General features: G+C 43.6%; 1 protein-coding gene and 1 long non-coding RNA gene across 9 annotated transcripts in view; one reads left to right on the top strand and one right to left on the bottom strand.

The window, feature by feature from the left end:
* The window catches only part of ZDHHC15 (zDHHC palmitoyltransferase 15), a 92,324-nt gene that overhangs the window by 21,125 nt on the left and 57,713 nt on the right, over positions 1-13,486 (bottom strand). For 4 of the 8 annotated variants that reach the window (XM_074277266.1, XM_074277267.1, XM_074277269.1 and 1 more), the window contains exons 9-10: positions 8,247-8,373; positions 5,007-5,110 (exon numbers count right to left, since the gene is read on the bottom strand). In XM_074277266.1, coding sequence (XP_074133367.1) covers positions 5,007-5,110; positions 8,247-8,373 — 231 coding nt within the window. Of the gene's footprint in view, positions 1-2,770; positions 4,053-5,006; positions 5,111-8,246; positions 8,374-13,486 lie in introns of those variants that run through there. The other 4 variants (XM_074277263.1, XM_074277265.1, XR_012483933.1 and 1 more) reach the window with 3 other exon arrangements.
* LOC141548406 (uncharacterized) lies at positions 5,110-8,360 on the top strand. Its single transcript, XR_012483934.1, has 2 exons — positions 5,110-7,178; positions 8,133-8,360. It is a non-coding gene; the product is annotated as an uncharacterized LOC141548406 (long non-coding RNA).

The following is a 13,486-nucleotide window of genomic DNA, read 5'->3' as shown; positions in this document are numbered from 1 at the left end:
ATTCAGTGATAGCAGGTTTTGTAGATCAAAGGACTCTGGTATTCCCCTGATCAAACTCCTCAACTCAAGGGTATATGGGGCAGGCCAGAATTCCCATTTTGGCCTATTAGGACTGTTTAACACAGCCTCTGGTTTCACAGAGAACATCCGCTACCTTGAGTAAACAAAGCAACAGAAGCTCCAACTGTCCCATGGGAAAACTCGCACATGATCCTAGGCCATCATGGCCTTCTGGTCTGGAGTTGGAATGGGGACCCACAAAGGTACTGTGTCCTGCTGCTGTGCAGTGTGAATGACCTCTTGTGAGTATACTCCCCTAAACAACCCAATTAAACCGATTATCCCTCCTAAACCTATGAATGAGCACCTTGGGATGAGCCCCTCTTTTTCACAGTATTCTCTTGGAGAGTGTACTACCCCACAATAGGCTGAATTAGGGCAGGCCAGTCTGTCTCCTTACAAAGAAACCCAGAGAGGGACATCCTGGAGGTGAAGCAGTTGAGCCGTCCAATCCAAGCTATGCCATCCTTTGGTATGATGCAGACACGCAGCCAGGAGCCCTAAGTGGAGGAGACCAACTCCTTCAAGTCTTGGACGGCAGCATCCAGCCAAGATCTAGAACTGAGATGGGCCTTCAAGGCCTCTTGTTTTCTAGTTGAACAGCGGGGGCCCAGGGAAGGTCACCCATGTGACAGGGAGCAGAAACAGCATCTGAACTCAGATCTTCTCACTCCAAATCTACCTTTTTTCCTATTTTCCCAAGGTGCCTCTCCTTTTATCCTTTTCACCAGAAAGCTTGTTTGTTTTTGTTCATCCTTAGCTCTTGAAGAGGACCGTAACATCGTGGAGGCGATGCCGTGACGTGCAAGTGAATCGGATCAAAGTGAGGGAGGGCTGGGCAATCATCAGCCTCGCTTTTTCCTCCAGGATCATCTGGGTCCAGTGGCCAGATAGAGATCAGGACAGATCGCCAGAAACCTATGCTGGCCATCACAGGTTCACAGATGTTGACTGCTGGGCCTAATCTTTTGTCTTACAGAGGAAGAAACTGAGGCTGAAGGGTTTGTTTTGAACTTAGAGATTTCAAGAGCTAAGAAAAAAAACTCTCCCCCTGAGACACTGGACAGATTTTACATAAGTAAATTAAAAACTTCCTTTCTCTCTTCTTGGCTGGAGCTGAGACCATTTCCGGCCAGCCAGTGGAAGCTCATTTGTTTTTCTATCATGATCCTTTAATGTCTTTCTTGTGTGGCTCATCACAGCTGGCAGACTGAGGTCAGAGCAGGGGAGATTTAAGATGATCACGTTCATAGGCTCTGATTTTGTGTGATGTGTCGCGTGTGCTGCGTAACAAGGTTTGGCCACCATCTTGTTAGTGAAATCACATGTAATGAGGGACATGATAGGCCTCAGGCTTGGTCAGGAACTGCTGGGGACTCTTTGGAACATTTTTCTCCATCACCCTGTTAATCTGGTAACAGTTGATTTCCATAATCCGTTACTGCCCTTAGCTAGCTAGTTGCCCTGATGTTTTTATTCTGCCTTATCTCATTGTGTAGATGTGTCTTATGTTCTATTACCTTCACATGTATCCTGTTAGCCAGCACTAGGAAAGCCTATTGGTTCATGTATGAGCCTCTCTGGTGGCTTAGAACCCAATGGTAAAAGAGGTCATGTGGTGGCAAAGAGTCAGAGGATATGGCTGCAGATCCTGACGGTGTGACCTTGGACAAATCTCTTTGTCTTCCTGGGCCTCAGTTTCCTCCTCTGTAAAATGAGGGAGCTGGCCATGATGGGCTCTGAGATCCCTTCCAGCCCTAGATCTGTGATGTTAAGACTTGGAGTTCCCATCTGCTTAATGGCCTAGGGACTGATGAGGAGGCAGAGCTGAACCTTAACGCAGATTGCGCTGATCGTGGAGGTTGCAGATTGGCCAATGACCACTGCGACACAAGTCCTAGACCAGCTGATGCTGCCTTCATGGAAGCACTTGGGAATAGTCACTCAATCTCAACCTTGGAACCTGAGAACCCCAAATTCTCCCCGTCTGATGAGACTTCTGGATGCTCTAAAGGCAGGAGTCCTTTAGATGCCCTTTTTTAGGGCCCAGGGCCAATAACATGGCTCATGGGGCATGGATATTTGTATATCCTTTCTTTGTTATTTCCATTAAATGATTCAATACTTGTGGTGAGTATGCCGAAATGGTTCCTTTCCCCCAGAGCTTGAAAGAACCTCGTTCTTTCTGGTACAACAGACTCTCATTCTAACCCCAAACTGATGAATTCTCACCAGATTGGCCCCACATAAGGGGCAGAAGTCTGATGAAGATGCATGCAAGAAGTGGACTGGCAGATAGCCAGGATGATGGCTGTGAAACCAGAGTAAGAAACAACAGATGGGTGGCCTGAGCAGTGTCACGATGGTCAGCAAATACCCAAAGACCCTTCAACATGCCGGGTAAATCCTCTGGGTAGAGAGGAAATGGGGCCTGGGGGTTAAGTGCTGGCCCTGGAGCCAGAAAGGCCCGGGTCAGATCCCACTACTTGTGACACTTCCTAGCTGTGATCTTGGTTGGGCAAGTGACTTTAGTCACCCTGAGTCTCAGGAAATTCCTTAAGACCATGGGTTTTACAGTGTAGTGATCAGCATTGGTGGTGGAAGCATTCACGTGACAAAAGCCAAGAGATCGGGCCCGGACCAAGATGGCCAATGCTGAGAAGAATGGTGAGGTGCAATGGCGAGAAAGTGGCCACACCGAGATGACGCCTTGGTTGCTGCATTCTTTACTTCATACAAGTCCCAGCGGACTTCTGGTCACAAGCTTTGATCTAGCAGATGCTCACCTGGCCAGGTGCTGGTGGTAAAGCAAAGGCAATACTGAATTCCATCTTTGTTGGACACTTCCAGTGTACATGAACTTGAACTTGGGAATTATCGCTGAAAAGTCTAATGGAGTCAGGAAGAGGAGGGAAGAGGAGGAAGACATTTTGAAAATAGAGTTGCTATGAACCTGTGTTTGGTATAAGACAGCTATAGCATTCTCTAGGGCTGTGATGTTAGAATAGTTTTCATCAGGATCAAGATGATGATCTCGGAGTTGCCTGCTGGAATCAGTTAATCAGCAAGCATTTAATAAGCACCTACTACATACCAGGTACCTCCCCTAGAGATTACTTCCACATTTTCAGTCCCAGGAATGCCAAAGGCCCTCTGAGTGCTCCATACACCTGTAGAACCCAGGCATGATTCAAATCCCTTTTTTTGGTTCTAAAATCAATGCTTTTTACACTCTTCTGTTACAGCCTTTCAGTATGATGTGGCTTAACATAAGCAGTGTTGTAAATAAGCGTCAAGAGCTCTAAGCAGAGGCGACTTGGACCATGGGGTGCTAAGACCCAGAGATACATACAACAGGCCTTTGAGGCCATCTCATCTCCTCATTTAACGGACAAAGCGGGGGCCCAGAGAGATGGTGACTTTTGCTCACCCTAACCTGGGGCAGAGAACTCAGCTTTCCTGAGTGGTCCCCCGCCCCCCTCCCCAACCTTCTTGAGGGCTCTCAGGATCACCTGGGGCACAGAAGCTTTGCTGTGATCTGCAGAAAGCCAGACCAACGAGTTAATGATTCCAGAATAGTGCTGGGAAAGGTGTGGAGTGTCAACGAGTTCACTCGGGGTTTCTCTTTGGAAGGAGCGACTGTTTCCCCAACCTAAGTCTTGTGGACTACTTGAAATGACTTCATCGAGTCAATGTGAAAGCAACGTGGGAAAGGTGACTGTGCCAAGCCACGCAGCTTTTCCCCTGCAAGCAGATCGTTGGTTTTTTCCTTATGCACCTTTGGAGCCTGCTAATATCGTTACTCTGTCAGCGGTGTAGTTAAGAGGCTCTGTTCCTCTCAAATGAAAACCTCCATTAATCTACGGTGAGCCTTTGGCAATGTCATCAGTACAGCTGGTGGCCTCCAGAGCTGCTGCCGAGGGTTATGTCGGCTGTGGCTTTGCCAGGACGCTGAGTCTTGGGCAAATGACGGTGGCCGGGGGGTCTGGAAACTGATTGGGAAGAAACTGGAAGTGGTGAATAAAAACTACTTTGAGGATCCGCTAAAATGGCAACAGAAGGACATGAGGGATATAGAAAGCTTTCAGAGTCAGGATAAGGGCGGGGAGGGAAGGATCAGAAAGGAAGACCTGTAGCCGTGGGACTGGAGGAATGTGGAAAGAGATGGGAGCACCACGGGGTAGTCTTGGGAAATGCTGGAACTTAGGAAGAGGAAGGAATAAAAGAAGCCAATGAGAGTAGAAAGTAGCACAAAGGGTAGATGGGTGACTGTTGAATGCTGCCAAGAAGTCAAGAGTCCCCTGGATCTGATGATGTGGAGGTCAGTGAAGAGGAGGGGGATTGGAGTATAAGAGAAAAGAGAATAGGGCAAGTAAAATGAGGTAAGAGAGAGGACAGTAGATCCCAGGGTTATAGGGCTATGAGAGGCTTTTAGAAAAGGAATTGAAAAGTTGAAAATGTTAGAGTCCAAGATCTAACTGCCCAGAAATCTCCCCCATAGAATTCCCATCAAGTGGCCATCCAGCCTTATTTTGAAGCCCTCAGAGGGAGGCCACGGACCCGAGATGGTCTGTTCCACTTTGGGTTATAGGTCAGCCTCATTGTCATTTGATTTCTGTTCAACTTTTGAGATGTTCTAATGGGATATCCTGGGAAAGACAGCTTATCATTGGGGAAGGTTTAGCTCATTCATCATCTCCTTACTGATCTGAACTGAACTCATCATCACAAGGCCAGGAAGGACCTCCCAAGCTTCTGTTCTCTTCAGCTAGGCCATCTCTGATTGCTACACTAACCTGTGTGTGTGGAGTAGCCTTGGCCAGATGTATGGGCTTCTTTATGGACAGAAGCTCGTCGTGGCAGGACCTTGTGCCGGCTGTGGTTGGGGCTCGGCCTTTTTGGTCAAGCGAACAGCCCCAAGCAGATTTCTTTCAGTACTCACTTACCTCGACCATCTTCTTCATTATCCTCCCAGTGCTCTTCGTTGGCCAGCAGTGGATTCTGGGATTCATTCATGGACCTCATTGGGAAGGAATGTCCATCACCTGGGCTGTACGGAAGACACAGACAATGAGCACGTGCAGGTAACCATGGTGCTTTTCAAATAGAAACAACTCACTTAGGAAAAGGCAGGAGAATCTAGGCCCATCGGATGGAATTTTGATAGACCAGGCTCCATGTATATAGTGAACATGATCTTAAATAAATGTAGTGTAATCTCGCTGTTAAACATCTCAGGGGAAGCTGAATCAGTGTTGGCTTTTCTGGACCAAAGCTTGCTTTAGACCTGCATTATTCAGCAGCTAATATGGCAACATATGCATGTGGTCAACTAAACAACATTTGGTGACAACACCCATTTGTAGCCTTTTGTCTTATGGCTCTGATTCTGAATTCTTTAGAACAGTCAATAAGCAGTAAAGGTGTTCAGAGAGAAAACAGCAGTTGTGGCTTGGTGATAGAGAGACTGGTGGTGACTTCTGAGTCAACATAGGCACTGGGAGCCAAACTGCAATTCAAATGGTAAGGCCTCCAAGAGTAAAAGGTCGTGCGTGCAGCCCGGGCCTCTACAAGCACAGCTAAGCTAAAAAAGCGTGGGGCTGGCCCTTGTTCTGCAGAAGGTGACCCTTCTCTATGACTGCCCTGCAAAGTGAAAGGAGGGTCACTTGAGACCACTCAGAGTTTGATAATATGCACACTTCTCTCTAGTCATAGTATGGGAACCTGAAAGTTGACAGCTCTATCCATGGTAACACATGGAGAAAATAAGCCTATTGCTTCCCCTGTAGGGTTTGTAGGGGATAGAGGATGGGCACAGCCTGTGTTTATTTTATAGGATTATGACCCAAAAGTTGGATTCTAACTCTTCACTGAGGTGGAGATGGGCAAGACGAAAGTTTTGGCTCTGGGCACTACAGAACTATAGGTCGTTATTTACAGCTAGATGAGCAGGAGCTCTGGTGGCAGCTGCTTTAACGACTTGATTTGTTAGACAAAAAAGCAAACCCTCTCTTATGTGGAGAAGGCCACAGAGAAGGGAATGGTGACACAGTTATTAGGCTACCTTGCTATATGGCATGCTGTTGCTAATTGAGCTAGACTGTGGCAAACCATTTGAGGAAGATTTTTCTTGTGGACAAGATGGAAAGATATGGACTGGGCAAAGTACAATCAGTTGCCTTTGGAATTGGCCAAATGGTCATTGGTATGGTATCTTCTGGAGCTCCCTGGAGGATCTGTGCTTGTCCTTGGATTGAGCAGTGATTCAGATCAAGGCACAGAGGACATGCTTATGAAATGTGCATGTGACATGAAGCCAGGAGGGATCACTAACACTCCAGCTGACAGTTAAGATCCAAAAAGGTCTTGAAAGACTCATTCATTGAATCAGATTTGAGAATGGGAAAACTAGGATAAATACAAAAGCTTTCGTCAACTTTCTGAGTATAAAGTCAGGAAAGTGTGGTTTGCCAAGCGGGCCATCTGCAAAAGAGTCTTGGGTTAGTATATGTCAACAGTGTGGATACCACGTATGTTTCCCACCTAATTTTTCATTTGTCTCTTCACAAACTATCTCCCATCCTTGTGCCTTTGTGCTAAGAGCTTCCAGAAGAGGAAGTCTTCTCTGATCCACTTCCAGCCAAGAAGACCCATTCGCCCTTAGGGATACCTCCGATTGCTAAGAAATCTGTCCTACTGAGCTCAAAGCTGCCTCTCTTCACTGGAGCGCCCACTTATGCCCTCTGGAGCCAAGCCAAACAAAGCTGCTGGTGGACACCACTGCACGAGCCCTCCTGTGTGTGAGACCTTGTCTGATCCCTGCAAGGATTAATGCTTTCTTCCTTTTCAAATTACTTTGTTATCTGTATCCATATCATATTGACTTAACATGTCTACATCATGTCCCCCTAACGGAATCTAAGCAACTTGAGGACAGGGAGGCTCCTTGATTTTATTTTAAATTTTGAGTTCCAAATTCGTTCCCTCCAGTTTCTCTTCACTGGGAAGGCAAACTCTGATCCTCGTGGCGCACACGGAGTCACTCAAAACAAGAAGGGATTGCTTTGTTGTCCTTTCCTCTTCGTAATCCCCACACTTGGCATGGTGCTCGGCACAGAGTAAGTGTTGAATAGATGTAAGCTGAATTTAGTTGAATAGGGCAGCGGAGAAAGCTAACATACTCCTTAGACTGCATGAAAAGAGATGCAGGGCCTTGGACCAGGGAGGCACAGACCCCAGCTGCAGCCTTTTGTTCAGGAGGAGGTGCCACATTTTGGAAAGGATGTAAGTTGGAGAATATCTAGAGGAGAGCGATCAAGACAGCGAACAGCTTCGTGATCGCATCATCTGGATATCAATGGGAGATCTTGATCTAAGGATCTTTAGCCTAGACTTGGAGAGACATAATAACTGCTTTCAAATAGCTGAAGATGTATCATGTGCAACAGGGACTCACCTTGGTAAGCTCCAGAGGCCGAGCTCAGCGCTCTGGGTGAAGCTTTAGGAGGTATTCCAAAGGGAAATTGGCTTTTTTGGCTAGGGAGAGGGGGCAGAGGCAGGCAGGATGACCGCTTGGCACATACACTGTGTAAGGGATTCCTCTTCCAGTACTGCTTAGACTCAATGGTCTCAGAGAATTATTTCCTGATCTGTCTTAACCAGGGGTTCTCAAACTATGGCCCGCGGGCCAGATGCTGCCTGCTGAGGACGTTTATGGCCCCCTGGGTTATGGCAAATGGGCTGAGGGATGGAGAAATAGTGTGAGTTTTTGTTTTTCCTATAGTCCGCCCTCTAACAGTCTGAGGGACAGTGAACTGGCCCTTATTTAAAAAGTTTGAGGACCACTGGCCTTAACTGATCTTTATAAACGCCGTGTTGTCTAGTTATGTCTCCTTGTCGTGATGTGGCTGGGGAACTTGAGGAAAGTTGAGACAAGCTATTCCTCAGCTGGTGACCATTAGTTTTCTGCTGCTCTCTGGGGATGACTATTACATCTGCAGAGACCCAAACCAACCTCTGACTCCATCTAATGCTTCTGCTTTTTGATTATCTACTTTTTATTTTTAAATTAGCAGAAACAACTGGAACATGGTAAGGAACAATGTGCTGGTGGAATCGGACCAATTGAGCCAACTGAAATGCGCTGGTGTCTCCAGGGTCTCTCCCTTGGCTTGTGGTTGATTTACCTGGACCCGATGGGGAGTAACCACAGCTTCTTGTTCTCACCAAACACTTGCTGGAAGTTTTTGATGAATCCAAGGTTGAACCCATTTTTGTCCGGGCCACTGAGAAACACGGGAGCAGAGAAGGCCTCTAGGGTGGGTAGAGTGGGGGGAAACAGAGAGAAAAGAACAAAGGACAATGCATTATGGGATGCCCCCGGATCCTCAGCGTCTACCTGTAGAGATGCTGCAGAATTAACGTTCCACAAAGTGGTAATAATGTGGGTTTCACTTCTGGATTTCAGATCTCTCAAACACTCTACATCTTTCTCTCTAATCCTCTCTATCTTCTCTGTAACACTATCCCTCTCTCTTCTAACACTCTGCATCTCTCTATCACTCTCCATCTCTCTCTCTCTAACAATCTCTATCTACTCTCTAACAATATCTTCTTTCTAACACACTCTGTAATACTCAATATCTCTCTCTTACTAATCCTCTCTATCTTCTCTCTAACACTCTCCATCTTGCTTACACTATAATATTCTTCACACTCACTCTCTCTAACAGCTATCTTCTTCTAAGACTCTGCATCTCTCTTTCTAACACTCTATTACTCTCCTTCTATCTTTCTCTATACCACTCTCCATCTCTCTTTCTCTCCACCACTCTCTCTCTACAACATTCTCCATCTCTCGCTCTCTCTAACTCTCTCCATCTTTCGCTACTTGCTGGAAGACTCAATACGGCTTTCCTTTCTATTACCTCTGTAGGAGCTGACGAGAGGAAAACCCTTTTCCCTGGCCCGTGAGAGTTTTGCAAACCGAGGCAGCAGTTGCGTATCTTCTGGGAGATCCCACTTCGAAAGGTAAGTACATAGTATCGGTCTCTCTCTAACAATCTCTTCTTTGTAAATCTCTGCATTTTGCTAACACTCTCTATGTCTCTCTAAAACTCACTATCTTCTCTCCAACACTCTCGGTCTCTCTCTCTCTCTCTCTCTCTCTCTCTCTCTCTCTCTCTCTCTCTCTCTCTCTCTCTCTCTCCATCTCTCTCTCCATCTCTCTCTTTCTAATTCTTTCCAACTCTTTCTCTCTAATACTTAACATCTCTCTGTATAATATTCTCTCTCATCTATACCACTACCCCTTTCTTTCTCCCTCTAACACTCTATATTCTCATGAACACTCTCCATCTCTCTCCGTCTAACAATCTCTATGTTCTCTCTAACATTCTCTATCTTCTTTCTAACACTCTCCATCTCTCTTTCTCTCTAACACTCTCCATCTTTGTCTCTCTATTACTTTCTATCTTCTAACACTCCACATCCTTTCTCTTTAATCCTCTCTATCTTCTCTATAACACTCTCCATCTCTCTAATACTCAACATGTCTCTCTATAATACTCTATCTCATCTGTACCACTATCCCTTTCTTTCTCCCTCTAACACTCTATATTCTCACGAACACTCCCCATGTCTCTAAACACTATATTCTCTCTAACACTCTCCATCTCTTGCTCTAAAATACTATCTATCTTCTCTATCTCTCTAACACCTTTCCAACTGTCTCTCTCAAATACTCAACATCTCTTTCTCTTTAATCCTCTCTATCTTCTACTATAACACTATCCCTCTCTCTTCTAATACTCTCCATCTTTCTAATACTGTAACAATCTCCTCTCTCTAACACTCTCTATCTCTCTCTTACTAATACTCAACATCTCTCAGTAACACTCTCTATCTTCTCTCTACCACTATCCCTTTCTTTCTCCTTCTAATACTCTCTATATTCCCTCTAACACACTCCATCTCTCTAACACTATCTTGTCTAACACCATCTCTCTCACACTAATACTCAACATTTCTCTCTATATAATACTCTCTATCTTCTCTCTAACCCTCTCCATCTCTTTCTCTAACACTCTGTATCTTCTATCATTATCTCTCTCTCACTAATACTCAACATCTCTCTCTCTCTATAATACTCTATATTATCTCTAACACTATGCCTGTCTCTAGCAATCTGTATCTTCTCTCTACAACTATCACTTTCTTTCTCCCTCGAACACTCTGTCTTCTAACACACTCCATCTCTCTTTCTAATACTCTCTATCTTCTCTCTACCACTATCCCTCTCTCTTCTAATACTCTCCATCTCTCTCACTAATACTCAACATTTCTCTCTATAACACTCTCTATCTTCTCTCTAACACTATCTCTCTCTCTCACTAATACTCAATATAATACTCTCTATCTTCTCTCTACCACTATCCCTTTCTTTCTCCTTCTAATACTCTCTATATTCCCTCTAACACACTCCATCTCTCTAACACTATCTTGTCTAACACCATCTCTCTCACACTAATACTCAACATTTCTCTCTATATAATACTCTCTATCTTCTCTCTAACCCTCTCCATCTCTTTCTCTAACACTCTGTATCTTCTATCATTATCTCTCTCTCACTAATACTCAACATCTCTCTCTCTCTCTATAATACTCTATATTATCTCTAACACTATGCCTGTCTCTAGCAATCTGTATCTTCTCTCTACAACTATCACTTTCTTTCTCCCTCGAACACTCTGTCTTCTAACACACTCCATCTCTCTTTCTAATACTCTCTATCTTCTCTCTACCACTATCCCTCTCTCTTCGAATACTCTCCATCTCTCTCACTAATACTCAACATTTCTCTCTATAACACTCTCTATCTTCTCTCTAACACTATCTCTCTCTCTCACTAATACTCAATATAATACTCTCTATCTTCTCTCTACCACTATCCCTTTCTTTCTCCTTCTAATACTCTCTATATTCCCTCTAACACACTCCATCTCTCTAACACTATCTTGTCTAACACCATCTCTCTCACACTAATACTCAACATTTCTCTCTATATAATACTCTCTATCTTCTCTCTAACCCTCTCCATCTCTTTCTCTAACACTCTGTATCTTCTATCATTATCTCTCTCTCACTAATACTCAACATCTCTCTCTCTCTCTATAATACTCTATATTATCTCTAACACTATGCCTGTCTCTAGCAATCTGTATCTTCTCTCTACAACTATCACTTTCTTTCTCCCTCGAACACTCTGTCTTCTAACACACTCCATCTCTCTTTCTAATACTCTCTATCTTCTCTCTACCACTATCCCTCTCTCTTCGAATACTCTCCATCTCTCTCACTAATACTCAACATTTCTCTCTATAACACTCTCTATCTTCTCTCTAACACTATCTCTCTCTCTCACTAATACTCAATATAATACTCTATCTTCTCTCTACCACTATCCCTTTCTTTCTCCTTCTAATACTCTCTATATTCCCTCTAACACACTCCATCTCTCTAACACTATCTTGTCTAACACCATCTCTCTCACACTAATACTCAACATTTCTCTCTATATAATACTCTCTATCTTCTCTCTAACCCTCTCCATCTCTTTCTCTAACACTCTGTATCTTCTATCATTATCTCTCTCTCACTAATACTCAACATCTCTCTCTCTCTCTATAATACTCTATATTATCTCTAACACTATGCCTGTCTCTAGCAATCTGTATCTTCTCTCTACAACTATCACTTTCTTTCTCCCTCGAACACTCTGTCTTCTAACACACTCCATCTCTCTTTCTAATACTCTCTATCTTCTCTCTACCACTATCCCTCTCTCTTCGAATACTCTCCATCTCTCTCACTAATACTCAACATTTCTCTCTATAACACTCTCTATCTTCTCTCTAACACTATCTCTCTCTCTCACTAATACTCAATATAATACTCTCTATCTTCTCTCTACCACTATCCCTTTCTTTCTCCTTCTAATACTCTCTATATTCCCTCTAATACACTCCATCTCTCTAACACTATCTTGTCTAACACCATCTCTCTCACACTAATACTCAACATTTCTCTCTATATAATACTCTCTATCTTCTCTCTAACCCTCTCCATCTCTTTCTCTAACACTCTGTATCTTCTATTATTATCTCTCTCTCACTAATACTCAACATCTCTCTCTCTATATAATACTCTATATTATCTCTAACACTATGCCTGTCTCTAGCAATCTGTATCTTCTCTCTACAACTATCACTTTCTTTCTCCCTCGAACACTCTGTCTTCTAACACACTCCATCTCTCTTTCTAATACTCTCTATCTTCTCTCTACCACTATCCCTCTCTCTTCGAATACTCTCCATCTCTCTCACTAATACTCAACATTTCTCTCTATAACACTCTCTATCTTCTCTCTAACACTATCTCTCTCTCTCACTAATACTCAATATAATACTCTATCTTCTCTCTACCACTATCCCTTTCTTTCTCCTTCTAATACTCTCTATATTCCCTCTAACACACTCCATCTCTCTAACACTATCTTGTCTAACACCATCTCTCTCACACTAATACTCAACATTTCTCTCTATATAATACTCTCTATCTTCTCTCTAACCCTCTCCATCTCTTTCTCTAACACTCTGTATCTTCTATTATTATCTCTCTCTCACTAATACTCAACATCTCTCTCTCTCTCTATAATACTCTATATTATCTCTAACACTATGCCTGTCTCTAGCAATCTGTATCTTCTCTCTACAACTATCACTTTCTTTCTCCCTCGAACACTCTGTCTTCTAACACACTCCATCTCTCTTTCTAATACTCTCTATCTTCTCTCTACCACTATCCCTCTCTCTTCGAATACTCTCCATCTCTCTCACTAATACTCAACATTTCTCTCTATAACACTCTCTATCTTCTCTCTAACACTATCTCTCTGTCTCACTAATACTCAATATAATACTCTCTATCTTCTCTCTACCACTATCCCTTTCTTTCTCCTTCTAATACTCTCTATATTCCCTCTAACACACTCCATCTCTCTAACACTATCTTGTCTAACACCATCTCTCTCACACTAATACTCAACATTTCTCTCTATATAATACTCTCTATCTTCTCTCTAACCCTCTCCATCTCTTTCTCTAACACTCTGTATCTTCTATCATTATCTCTCTCTCACTAATACTCAACATCTCTCTCTCTCTCTATAATACTCTATATTATCTCTAACACTATGCCTGTCTCTAGCAATTTGTATCTTCTCTCTACAACTATCACTTTCTTTCTCCCTCGAACACTCTGTCTTCTAACACACTCCATCTCTCTTTCTAATACTCTCTATCTTCTCTCTACCACTATCCCTCTCTCTTCGAATACTCTCCATCTCTCTCACTAATACTCAACATTT

Source organism: Sminthopsis crassicaudata, chromosome X (assembly GCF_048593235.1).
Source record: "Sminthopsis crassicaudata isolate SCR6 chromosome X, ASM4859323v1, whole genome shotgun sequence".
NCBI lineage: Eukaryota > Metazoa > Chordata > Mammalia > Dasyuromorphia > Dasyuridae > Sminthopsis > Sminthopsis crassicaudata.
The sequence above is the reverse complement of the archived record's forward strand: the minus strand, read 5'-3'. Positions and strand labels throughout refer to the sequence as shown.